Below are 12,899 nucleotides of genomic sequence, written 5' to 3'. Positions count from 1 at the left end.
GCTGCTTGATTTATGCTGTGTTGAAGCGCTGGTACCTTTAATTCTCATTCCACATCAGGCTAGTAGTTCATTCCCGTTTCCAGTTCCCCTCGTTCTTCCCATTCCGAGATCTGACTGCATATGTCTCATATCCTGTGGTGTGAACTTGAATCTTAGTGGACGCAATCACGAGGAATTAGGTTCTCACCATGTAATAATGTTGTGGGAATGCTCCGGTGAGATTACTCCATGTAGAGCTGTTGAATATGCGGGCGCTTATCCAGCCCCACCACGGGGTAGCTCCGAAAGTTTATCTGGCCAAGAATATTGCTACCATGTAGAAGTGAGCCCTGTGCATCAGCAACCATGGCAGTATATAATTCATTCAAAACCCTGCCAAGAAGGAATTTCAGAGCATCAAACTCCCTTTCTCGTCGAGAATTTGAAATTGAACACTCAGAAGACCCACAAATTTCACCAACATGGCGGCTACCTCGCGATTCTGGGCCCAAGAGAGCTTTGAGAAAGTGGCGCCTCACCATGCTTCAATTCAAGCTTTGTGGGAAGGCAAATGGAGAGCTCCAGTATGTGCTTTTCGAAGAGCGTGGTAGAGGTCATTCGTTAATGAATACCTGGATTAGTGTGCAATGGGAATTTACCCCTTTCCCGATGGTGACGTTCGTGATTTTGACAAGGTGTTCGATACGCTTATTGAGGTACGTACATTCAAGGCCCTATATTTAATCCAAATAGCAACAAATATGCCAACTCGTGTGATTTAGATGAACATGACAGAGCCATATGATCCAGATACCTATGCTTCGGCATTTTTTCCTGTCGCCGAGGAGCTGGAAGCCACGGCATCCAAAGCAGAGGCTAATCAAGATACAGCTCTGGCTTCAGCTCTCTATCTGTAAAGAGGAGTCGGTATCCCGGTATCACCTGTACCAAGCTAACACTTTACCAGACGTGCCGCCGCTCTATATCGAATTGCCCGCTTCCCGGTTATCCGATCACCCAAAACACTCGAAGCCTGGGAACGAGGAAAAGAAACGTATGTCAAAGGCGGCAAATACCTTACGCCTCCGAATTTAGAATTTATCATACCCCACTCCTACGCTTCAGCGTCGGACGGGGACGGCGACACAATCCGGGCTTACGTGCGCATCCCAGGGCACGCCTCCAAGTCATCACCTGTTCCCGTGGTACTCTTTGTTTGTGGCCTTGATGCTTATCGTACAGATTTTACAAGCCGAATTGATGAACATATTCGGCGAGGATTTGCCGTTGTAAGTGTTGAAATTCCTGGGACAGGCGACTCGCCTGCTTCGAGACAGGACCCTGTCAGTCCCGACAGACAGTGGTCAAGTGTTTTGGATTGGGTTGAGGCACAGGAGATGTTCGACCCAACGAAGATCTGCGCTAGGTCCATGAGCACTGGAGGATATTATGGTATGCGTATGGCCCATACTCACGCCGATCGCTTGGTGGCGGTCGTTAGCCAGGGAGGCGGCTGCCACCGAATGTTTGACAAGGAGTGGATCAAAGCACAGGATAAAATGGAATACCCTTATGCGTGAGTCAGAAATATTTTCGCCGTTCCGAGACTCACTTCTGACACGAAAGTAGCCTCGCCGAAGCCCTGGCGCACAAGTTCGGATATGATTCTGTCGAAGCGTATAGTGAAGACGCACAAGCAAGATTCTCACTTCTAGAGAGCGGCATTTTTGACAAGCCATGCTCTCGCCTGTTCCTCATCAATGTAAGTGATACATCGCAATGCAGTGTGAGGTAGCCATATTTCTCACCGATCGATGAAAAGGGAACGAAAGATGAGATCTTTCCTATCGAAGACTCGATAATTCCATTCCAGCACGGAAGAGTTAAGGATGTCAGGTTAGAATGATTCTTTGCGGAGCTACGGTCTCACTATAACTGATTATTGGCTCTAGATTCATCGAGGGTGCATATCATATTGGAAACCCAGGTGCGGAAAGCTACGTGTACGACTGGCTTGACCAGTTTAAGTAGTCGAGAAACAGACTTGAATCTCGTCATTTTTCATGGAGATATGTATCATTTCTGATGTTCCAACCACTCCAATATCCCGCATTGTAATTTTGCTCATGCGATAAGAATGAATATTATTTTAAGAATACAAATAGCTGCCTTGAACTGTCGGATCAAGCGTCACATTCGTAGCGCAAAAGCGCTCCGTATTGTAAGCAAGAGAACACAGGAAAGGAAGAAAAAGAATAAGTCTCAAGAGATATAAAGAGAAAGGAGGATGAAGACCAGAAGTTGGATACAGATGGATACCTAGGCGGCATTGCGCCGCGGAGATTGCTCTCCGAGTTGCTCCTGAAGGAACAAGAGCTCTTGGCGCAGCGCAATGCGCACTCTCTGCTGTCCATATTCCACGTTGTCGGTTGGATGCTGATGGCCTTTGCAGATCTCGCGAATATAATGCTGGCCCGGGCCATGACAAGAGTGCAACTAACGGGCACATCTATCGTGGGCCAGGGGAGATCAAGCTGCTGTCCTGAGATGATCGGTGGTAGACGATGCAATGCAATATCGAATGGACTATTATCAAATATCGTCAGTAACGGCGCAGTCAAGTGGGTATTGCACAGAGGTACAGGACAGGGGGGAGAGATCTCACTCGGCCATGGTGGAGCAAAGAATCGATAATCGGGCTCATGATATCGATCACGACGCGCGGGAAAGTAGTTATATACTGGTAGTGCGGGTCGGGTGTATTGAGGGTGGAATCATGGCTTCGTTGTGGTGTCGTAGCAGTCTAGAGATCTCATCAAGTTGTGGAAGTTTCCAGTTTCGCATGCCATGGTACCTACGGGCCTTTCCAATCGCGATTCACGACCCTCCTCTCCATCAATCGTGCTTTGAGTATGTACTCAACCAACTGCTTGTCCAATTTGAACTTACACGGGCATATCAAATGGATGGACAAATAGAGCGAGCAGTGGAGCTTTTAGAATATGTGGTTCGGTCTGAAATCGATCTCTGAGGGAGCAGCACTTTCATCGACTGGCATCTCAGAATGAACTTGCGCGAGCGTATCAAGCGGCAGGTCAGCTCCAGCACGCAGTAAAACTTCTCGAGCAGGCTGTCGCTATTGAGAAGTATGCATTACGTGAAGACCACCCCGATCGACTGGCATCTCAGCACATGCTTGCGAGAGTGTGTCAAGCGGGGGGCCAGACCGATCGCGCTTTGGAGCTCCTCGAGCATATAGTTGCTCTGCGAGAGAGAACTCTTAGCAAGGAGCATCCTGACCGACTGGCATCTCAGCGTGATTATGCTATAGCGTACAGGGTGTACCAAATGAACAGGGCCTTATGAAAATATGTAACTTTCGACAATCGTCAGGCCGCGCGTGTTCTATCGGCAACGCTGAATTTGTAAGCCTACATTCCATATTTGACGATTATATTATTGACTCAAGTTTCCCTTTTTAAAATATTTAAATGTTGGCTCCAAGCTTCAGGATTAAGAGCCATTACACTCGGCTCTTTGCTCGCTTGGCCCCGTCACGCTGGGATAGCGTGAGATGGTGTAGCGACATGGCTCTGCGGTCTTTCCGCTTCCGACATACGAGACAGCAGGTACTGAGCTGTCCAGGAAACTCCATTACACGATGGTCGGCTGCGTGACCTCGACGATATTGCACAATAGCAACAGGGTGGAGGACAAATCAGCCTTCCAAGCAACAGCCCCGCTTTCAGCTGCATCACGTAGGAATGAAACGTCCTCTGTAGCCAGACTTATTCTCGTCAACCAATGGCGTGTCCTCTCCCGTGTAACAGTCTGTTTATTCTCCCTCCCCTATGCACATGCAAAATACGGTGCGCTAACTAGTATCAAGGATAGCAAATCCGGATTTTCAATTACATAGATCCACAACTGTGACAAACGTTCTAGATGAAGGGAGACAAGTTATTCTGTAGCGAAGAAATAAAATTAAAAACAAAAACAAGAAACAAGACCACGTCAATACCAAAATCACCACCGAAACCCGAATTAAATCTCCGCCTTTCGCATCAGAATAGCACAATTAACTAAAATAGGGCGACGCCAGGCAAGCAGACATCGAGAGCATTTATCTTCTCAGTCATTTCGATAAACGGCCCCTTCGTGTACTGAAGATGACTCATGGGGCTGGTTTAAAGTGAGAAGAAATTATCGACCAAATCGCTCACACTATCTGCAAAACTCTCGCTAGGCTCATTTGGTGCTACTTTTAGAACCTATCTACCAACAAGGCAATGTCAGTCTTCCGATAATATGAAGGGGAGAAAGCTCAAGGGGGCGCATCTAAATTACCTCGATAATGGCGGGGCCAGCAACGATGTTGTCATCGGTTACCTGCTTCTTGCCCTTGGTGATGACAACGTAGCTCTGGCCCGCAATACCCTCAGGGATAGTCAAAGTGAACGTCTTTTCTCCCTTGAATTTGAGGGGAGCCCAGATAGGTCCAGTAACAGTAATGAAGGCAGCGTAGAGATTGCTCGGGTTGGAGTCGTCGAAGCCGCTGCCAGCCACCAAGTGAACCTTGGAGCCACTGACGACAGTTTGGGTTGAGGTCAATGTCAGCGAAGGGAATGACTTCACAGGAAGCTTTCCATTGCTGGCAGGACATGAGGTAATGAAGGGCGACGCAAGGGTGTACACCTCATCGAAGTCGAGAGGGTCGTCGAAAGGCTGGGGGAAGGGAACTTCACTGAGGGAGGCGCGTAGGTAAGCGCTGTGGCGGGACTCAACGGTCAGAATGCTACCAGCGGCCGTAAGGTAGTCCTTGTTGGCAATAGACGCGGCAGCACCGAGATAGGCACTCACACCAACACCTAGTAAACGTCGTTAGCAGATATCGTTTAATTATCAGTGAGAATAGTACCTTCGAGGATGCTAGCAAGGGCAATGAACGACTCCACATCGTAAGAAGGGAACGAGTAGCTGCAACGTTTAACGGGAGAAGCGCCGGCAGCTTGGATGAATCAGTAGGTGTCGGTCATTACGTTTCGTTTGATACTCACCGGTGAGAGCCTTCGTGAGGAAGGCTACGTGTGTCTTCTCGTCCAAAGCGACTTCCTGCAAATTTTCGTAGAATGGATCTTTGAATCCAGCCTTTACGAAATCTTCCCGGGTGTAGTTCTTGAGACCCTCCTCATAAAAGGTGGCCTCAAGGTGCTCGAGCGTCAAGGCATAGTTGAGAATATCGGCTAAATGATTTAAATTTATTAAATCACTTCAGGTATCAAGTCAGTGAAGAAGCCATACCATCGTTGATAGCTGCGCGGGTCGCAACCGGGCCAGCCTGGGCCGTAGCAAGTATCGCTCCGGTAAGGACAATGTTTGTGACCTTCATTGTGTGAGAATGTAAAGCCTTTGGCAAATTAAGTAAATGGATTGTTTCGTTGATCCTGGAACAGTAAGGTCTACTTGTTTCCCGAGGCCGGAGAACAAGAGTATTTATATCAGAGGGAATCGAGCTCCTCGTGTTGTTAAATTGTTGTATTGGGCTCGGACCCTGCTATTTCTTTGCTAGCTAGTAATTGATTTCTCTTTTTATTCTTTTTCGGAATTTGGGCGTTTTCATACGTGGTAGGGATATATTCTAGGGCCAGAATATTGTAATTGGCCCCAGACCTAGAAAACAGCTGGTGGAAATCGTTAGGCCGCTGAGAAACATAACACCACGAACGACAGATCATATTTTGGGGAGTAAGCGAGACCGAGAGCGAGTCCGACGCTTTGGAATTTGACATTTTACATTGTTGTGGGCCTCCATGCTTTTTCAATCGGAATGTAAAAGCAATATTGAATCGTCCTTACGCGAAAATTCTATTCTCCAAGGGATGATGAGAAAGTGGCGCGTTGAAAAAAGGTGCCCCTTAGACAATCATTTATGCCGAGGCTTATGCATGAGAGCAGGGCCAGTGATTAGATGGATGGCTGAGCTTGTTTCAAATGTTGGCTGCAGATTCCACTTGGTTTATTAAGCCGGGTGGAACAATCAGCCGCCAATCAACTCTGATGCTATACGCAGGTTGTAATGTGGGGCGGCGGCGCACTCCAGCGTGTGCAACAACCATTTTAGGACATTGGTTACACCTGGGCTGAGGGTTGCGGCTGAACGGACCTGCTTTGCAAGGAAAGCATGAAGGAAATATAAAGGGTTGCACCTAGAGCGTTAGAAATACTCCCCAGACATTTGCAACAATGCGAATGGCAAGATGGACTTGAATTCCTTTGTTTCCTCCTGCGTGAAATCGTCGAAACTCCCGAAATCACAAAAGAGTAGACTAGTCCGACATTAGACCCTTTGAGATTTGTTCAGCAACGCCTGGTGCCAGAGACTTCTTCATGTTAGATCATCATTACTGGCTCATCTATTCTATCGAATTCCCAAGCGTATCACACTCCCCATTTTGTGAAGAATGTCCTTCAAAAGAGCACGAACAATTGCTACGTGAAGAATGCTAACGGGTGAAATTTTTCAAGGAGAAAAAAATCGCGACAACCTCTTGGAAAGGGAATCTGAAAGGGAGGCTCGTAACTGAAGAACAAGTTTTAATTCAGATAGCGTAGAGTTGTGAACCGCGAATCAACCTACCAAATAAAGGCGGAAACGGCGATTATATAGTGAAGCATCACTTTATTCCTATTCTTAATCGCGTTGATTCTCTTTATTGCGGTACTCTACGCCGGGTGTCACTGAGAGTGCATGTGAGCAGAAGTGAATCATTCAGACTTAATGTATTCAGATAGCACAGATAGAGTCAATTAAGAAGAACCCCCCGTAATTTACAGTATCTAACAGTAACTCATAGAATGATGAAACGCAATACAGTATAATGCGCGGATGCAGCTAATCAGGCCTCGTTCATCGAGTAAACAATTACAGATAGGCTGATTTTGGAGACAGACCAAGAAGCAACACGGCACTTACAGGAAGAGGAGAAGCGTATACGTACTACTAACAGTAGTTATTCATAACTCATCAAGGCTACATAGGGTAATGTAATCCTAGCACGATAGGGAGAAGTAAGGCACCATAAGATAAGCAAAGAGAGTATCGAGGTAAATCTGATTTAAAATATCACTGTACAATGTCTGCTGTTCTTATTTATCTCCCTTGGCATGGGTTTTTCCTTATTCATGTTTTCCTGTACTGTTATGCAAATACAAATACTTTATCTATGTCCAAGCCATAGCCCGAAACAGGCCGAAAGACTTCAGGCAGGCTTTGGACCTGCGTTGCCCGTTGTTCCATGTCTGGTCGTGAGGCAAGTTGAAAGCCCTGGTCAACAAAATCCTCTTCGAAACGGGATAACTCATTCTCAAAGTGGACCTGAGTGTATTCGCGAAAAGTGGGCGCATACAGTAGAGCGGGTGCGAGGATCTCGGAATTGCATCGCTGGCCGCTAAGGTGGCAGCCTGCACACTGGCTAATTCCGTTGTAACCAATGATCACCACGCATTGGCTGTATGCTCCACGGTCATCTGCGCATTCAATTCAAGGGTTGACGACAATAGCACCTGAGATCAGCATCTGAACACTTTCTATTGCCCGGATGGATTGTCCAATTCTTTGGAACATGGTGTCAGGAGTAATACCATCCGGGTTATTTTTCCAGACCAGCTCGCGAACAACAAGAAGATTAGCGAGCTGCATCGGATAGACGTTCGAGTGCCTATCTGTTGCTCTGGGCCATGGCAGGCGGGCTACTAGTCGGGCCCAGCCGTCGAGGGCCGGGGGAGATGAACTCCCTGTCCCCAAATTATTGGCGGGATCAGAAGAAATCCATCAGTGTAGGGACTATTGATATCGTCAGTGACCCCACTAAACATATTGCGAAGGTGCCATGCGTAGGGAAAGGATCTTACGTTTGTAAGGTGACTTCTCACCAACTGGGAATTGACTGGAAAGTTGTGGGTGGTGGAGGTTGTGGAAGTTACTCAGGTAGGATTTGCGATGGCCGTCCCTGCCCCAGGCTCAAGTCAATAGTATTGTACTCAAAACGGGACGATTTGGACGGATCAATATCATTATTCCGATTATTTTTTGATTTTGCTTCTCGTTGTAAGTATATATAAATGTACTAGTTACAATTGTAGCGTTCAAGTGTATATAGTCCTGCATCAAATGGACCCATCATACTAGTACTAAATGAGTGGCGATCATGATTACCCATAGAAAGAAGACCACTGGAGAAAAACTTTTCCATAATGACTTCCTCAATGGGGTCATAGATTGTACTAGGAAGTCTCACTAAAGAATTGGAATTGAATTCAACATTGAAACTACTACTTGTTTGTAGATTGTACGATCTTGCAGAAGGGCCGCCCTTTCAGCTCCACCGCATCAAGATAACCCGAAATGGGTCGTTTCAACGACAAGAAGAATAAAGCCCGAAATCATCCTCCTCGTAGGCAGCTTGGTGATGCCAGAAAGCCGAAACCGGCTGATGGCCAAGGGACATGTACAGGCCTTCAACCTGCCTAATCGAGTAGACTCAACTGCGCTGTTGACCTTGCGACCGCTGACGCAAAAGGGTCCTAAGGAGGGCAAGTTCCTGGTTCAATGCCATCCTTTCATTCAGCAGTGGAATGTCCACTCCTTCGTGCAGATTGATATGTGCTGAGCCCATTCCATGAAGTCGGGTTTCAACCTGAGTTACGCGCCGCTGCATTTCCGAAAGGGGAGTGAGATGAGAGTATGGAAATGGAGGTCGGTGCCTTTCGACATTTTGGTTCGATTGAAGGCCGTGAGGTGGAGGTCGAGGAACATCATCATTGCTTCGATTATCGCTCAAATTTTCCTCATTGCCCAGAGGCGAGCCATGCTGGACAGGTCGGGGAGGGAGGGATGGGCTCATCCTTTGCGCCGTAGTGTTAGCCGCTGTTGTCGAGGAAGGAGGGCGAGGAGGTAGAGAGCCCTGCCCTCGCATATTATCTTGAATACCAGCAGAGTCGCTGACATGGGCCTCGTCAGGACTACCGTGTTTGGAACCACGATCAGTAGGTGCGCATCGGGGACGATATCTGCCCGATACTGAGGAACCAGCTCGAGGGTAATGGCTAGAAGAATTCGACGAGGAATTGACGCTTGCCCGAGGGACTGGTACGAGTGGGCAAGAGCTAGACGTAGAAGAGCTCCGCGAGGAGTTGACACTAGCGCGAGGCACTGGCACGAGTGGGCTAGGGGTAGACCTAGAAGAGTTCCACGAGAAATTGACGCTTGGCCGAGGCGATGGTACGAGTGGGCTAGGGCCAGGGCTAGACGAATTCGAAGAAGAATTGCTGCTTCCCCGAGACCCTTGTAGTAGTGGGCTAAGGCTAGGCCTAGCTGGCAGGGGATGTAAAGCGACCCGATTCCTTGGTGAAGGTGTCATAGGATGAGAAGTATTCAGAGGCGGGCTGGGGCCTGCTCGATTCGCCGACGGGGGTGAGTTCGAGCTAGATCTTCCCCCAGGGTCGACTCCTAGCTTTGGGAAAACGCAGTGACGCGAGTGCCCACTGAGATGACAGTTCGCGCAATGTTTCAATCCGTTGCATCCAACAATCACCACACATCGACTAAACATCCCATTTCCCCGTGCACAACTGCCACATGGATTATCTGCCAGAACCCCCGATATCTGCATCCGGGCAGCCTCAATACTCCGGATGGAGCGGCCAAAACCATCGTACATGCGTCTGGGATCGGTATCCTGGTAGTTTCTCCAGACTAGCTCTCGGAGAACAGGCAAAGGGTTGAGATACCGAAGGAGGTTGCTCGCGATTGAACCCTCGGCTCTTGCAATTTGCCATGGCAGGCGTTCCACCAGGCGAGCCCAGCCATCGTCAGATGGAGGATAAACGCCCTCGTCTGAGATAATGATCGGGATCGGAAATGGAAGATCTGGTTCAAGGCTGTGAAAATTGTCAGTAACCGCGCTCAGGATGGCATGAGTGGGAAGGAGAAGGAGATGAGAGGATCTTACTCTCCCATGGTGCGGGCGTTGATCTATCAACAAACAGTCCTCAAATAACGAGTTCCGGACGGAATCAATAGAGAAATTGCTTGTTCCCAAGCAGAGTTGACGCTGCTCGGGTTGGCAGAGACGTGACGAAAAAGATCCTTTCGTTGTAGGTGAAGCTCTCGATTATGGCAGTTGTAGAATCCCCTCACTCCAAGGTGCCCTGAAGGACGAGGCAAAAGGTCTATGAAAAGTGATATTCCAGAGGTAGTTGACGTCTGGAGTAGGCCAAGATGGAAGTAGTGGAAGCTGCGAGTTGTTAAGATGAAGACGGTCGAGATGGAAGTGAGAGTGGCAGATATACCCGCCAACAGTTGCCATTCACTGCAGTTCGCGGCTTCCCTATTTGTTTTGACAGGTTGTTGACTAGCATGCCACCTACTAGAAATACAACAATAGCTTATAATATAGACAGATGAGAATGGCAGCCTTCAGCCTTCAGCCTGAGCTTTCAATAGATGGGATCCATGGTGAAGGATCATGATGATCAAAACACGCACATCAACAGAAGGAATGTAATTCGGATGAACTGTATCATTGAGCTTTAAAATCCGGAAACGACGAGCAGATAACTGGAGCATATCGACAAGTATCTCTATGTTGTGGGCCTACACCGATTTCAGTCTGAAGCCTGTGCGATTGCATAATTGCCTTAGCCTAATGGATTGTACCACGGCTCATATAGAATGACAACGGTGATTCGGTGCATGCGGGAGCTTGGGAGCATGGGCTAAAATAAGGGCTGCGCAGTTTCTCTCGCCGCCGCGCAATGGAAGTGGTTGTTCGATCACAAATTATCACGTAGGCGAATATGAATCGGGAAGTTCTGGGCTATGCGCTATGGGATCCGAGGATCGACTCGTGGTTTGTGTCATGGGATTTTCTTTGCTCTTGCCATTGTTCTTGGCGATTCGACCAAGCTGGGGGTGCAAATCAGCGCCTCGAGTATATGGGCAGGCTCCTCAGCTGTGCCGCAAGGGGAGTCGGCAAGGCGTTCTGGGTTGGAAAGGAAAGTTCGGTGCCATCGCTCGCGGGTAATCTGTTCATTGGACTTGGATGGTGACTTATTCTCGAATTGTTAAAATGTGGGCATAAATCCCCGGAAGTAGACCCGACTTACATCCAGCTGCGGTTTACTCCACCATGCCACCGCAGGAAGTGGCACCCCCATCCCCTCGCAATGCGCCTTTCGAGGACTGAAAGCGAACACAGCAAAGGTCTTCGAAGGCCACCTGCATCAACACCAATATTCACAATGCCAGATCGAAGCCAAGTCGACTATTCATCAACTCCCGGAACGCCTTCATCCTCAGAAAATAGAGGTCAATGCCAGAAATGAACCTTCAAATGGGTACTCAACCTATTTCGATAGGTAATGGGTGTCGGTCCTCCACGATCATCCGCCACAATGTGTCGTTCGAGAACGAGTTGAAGCCGCAAGACTGTACCAAGTCTCATTGTAATTTTCCTCGAGAGGACGGGGTAACGACCTCGAGTGTTTCAGGGGTTCGGGTAAAAGGCCTGAAGAGATTGGATAGCAAGGGAGCAACCAAAACCCCAACGAATGAAAACAAAAACATACAACAGCAGGGATTCGCATGTGGTCACCCACCATACTACTAACCTGCCGGCGTGTGGCTTAAGTACGGCTGAGCGGACGGGAAGCCCTGTTCTCCACACCCTATGGTCGTATGTACTAGAGAGTAATATCAGTAGATTCATGAAGTATTCTGTGAGTGCCATCTCGATCCAAATAGGGTGAGCCCTGCCGAAAATTCGTGAATGTGGACTGGATTTTCCGGTAGTTTTGCGATATCGTGCCCAGTGTAATGTACCCGGGAGATTAGAGTTCTGGTTATTCAACATCAACCGTTTAGTATACCCTACAACAAGAAGCTACACGAATTGAAGGCAACACACTGTCACGATCTGGCCAACCACCTATATTATCAGAAAATAATAGAGTTTTTATTTTCAACAGCATTCGATGAAGAAGTTTTGTTGCAAACATTGAATCTACTTTGAGCGTAAATATTATCATAACCAACAAAGGGATCACGCAATGATGTCGAAAATAGAAACTCTATCAGTTTCTGAAATATAGGCGGTCGGCCAGGTCGTAACAGTGTATTACCTTCAATTCGTGTAGCTTCTTGTTGTAGGGCATACTGAACAGCTGATGTTGAAACATTCAATAGATGGCAATTCTAGCGTGTGCCGTGCCAATCTTTGGTAAACTACAGATCTGACCTCTGGAATATGGAGATATTTTATGGCTATATCCCCTATTGGTACTAATAGACCTCAATGGCGTACGTGAAAACATGGTTGAATTTGGTTAAAAATTGTCGTGATGGACATGCTTGGCCCACTCGGTGCCGAAGTTGGGTCACAGAACGGATAATCTTGATTTGACGTAAGGTCCCAGACACTCAGACTTAGGAGAAACGAATTAGCCTCGACGAAAGCTCCAATCTTGCGGAATTGACCTACCTTCATCTCGGCGTGGGTTTCCTCACCATTCTGCCCCAATCTGTGCTTTCGAGATTAAAAGCAAATCGCAAAGTTCCATCAAAAGTCCCGCAAGAAGAGCTGCATATTCTCCATCAAAATGTGAGCCTCGAGTAGAGTGGTCTTGCCGACCTGCCTTGCCTTTCCTCCAGCATTTTGCGAACGAATGATGGCATCCTCTCCTTTGGTCTGTTGTTGATCGTGTTCGGAGTCGTATGTCCACTGTGTAGGACTAATTCGAAGACTGGACCGATATGATCTTATCACAAGTACGGTGATCATGAGATGAGAGGATTGGGAGAAGAATGGAGCGAGAGAAGACTCGGATGAGTTTGAGGGCCGTGGGTTGGGAAGGTGGGGTAC

The 12,899-nt window shown here is 47.8% G+C and overlaps 4 protein-coding genes across 4 annotated transcripts; 2 read left to right on the top strand and 2 right to left on the bottom strand.

Annotated features, from left to right (window-relative positions):
• Positions 1–461: 461 nt before the first annotated feature.
• On the top strand, positions 462–2,010 carry N7509_001325 (alpha/beta hydrolase family protein; the record flags this gene model as incomplete). The annotated part of the gene is made up of 7 exons (XM_056625962.1): positions 462–563; positions 621–695; positions 762–892; positions 947–1,555; positions 1,609–1,741; positions 1,802–1,875; positions 1,932–2,010. The coding sequence occupies 7 exons, from the start codon at positions 462–464 to the stop codon at positions 2,008–2,010; spliced, it is 1,203 nt and encodes a 400-aa protein (XP_056494544.1).
• A 1,033-nt stretch (positions 2,011–3,043) lies between these two features.
• On the top strand, positions 3,044–3,345 carry N7509_001324 (uncharacterized protein; the record flags this gene model as incomplete). Its single annotated transcript, XM_056625961.1, is given in 2 exon segments — positions 3,044–3,073; positions 3,085–3,345. The coding sequence occupies 2 exon segments, from the start codon at positions 3,044–3,046 to the stop codon at positions 3,343–3,345; spliced, it is 291 nt and encodes a 96-aa protein (XP_056494543.1).
• A 972-nt stretch (positions 3,346–4,317) lies between these two features.
• Positions 4,318–5,368, bottom strand: N7509_001323 (ferritin-like domain-containing protein; the record flags this gene model as incomplete). Its single annotated transcript, XM_056625960.1, has 4 exons — positions 4,318–4,847; positions 4,898–4,987; positions 5,037–5,222; positions 5,281–5,368. The coding sequence occupies 4 exons, from the start codon at positions 5,366–5,368 to the stop codon at positions 4,318–4,320; spliced, it is 894 nt and encodes a 297-aa protein (XP_056494542.1).
• A 3,151-nt stretch (positions 5,369–8,519) lies between these two features.
• Positions 8,520–9,997, bottom strand: N7509_001322 (DUF3716 domain-containing protein; the record flags this gene model as incomplete). The annotated part of the gene is made up of 2 exons (XM_056625959.1): positions 8,520–9,918; positions 9,990–9,997. The coding sequence occupies 2 exons, from the start codon at positions 9,995–9,997 to the stop codon at positions 8,520–8,522; spliced, it is 1,407 nt and encodes a 468-aa protein (XP_056494541.1).
• Positions 9,998–12,899: the final 2,902 nt, after the last annotated feature.

This window comes from Penicillium cosmopolitanum (assembly GCF_028827165.1).
Source record: "Penicillium cosmopolitanum strain IBT 29677 chromosome Unknown utg000003l:1.0-3747932.0:1.0-3751027.0, whole genome shotgun sequence".
NCBI classification, from domain to species: domain Eukaryota; kingdom Fungi; phylum Ascomycota; class Eurotiomycetes; order Eurotiales; family Aspergillaceae; genus Penicillium; species Penicillium cosmopolitanum.
This window is presented reverse-complemented; position numbering and strand designations above follow the sequence as displayed.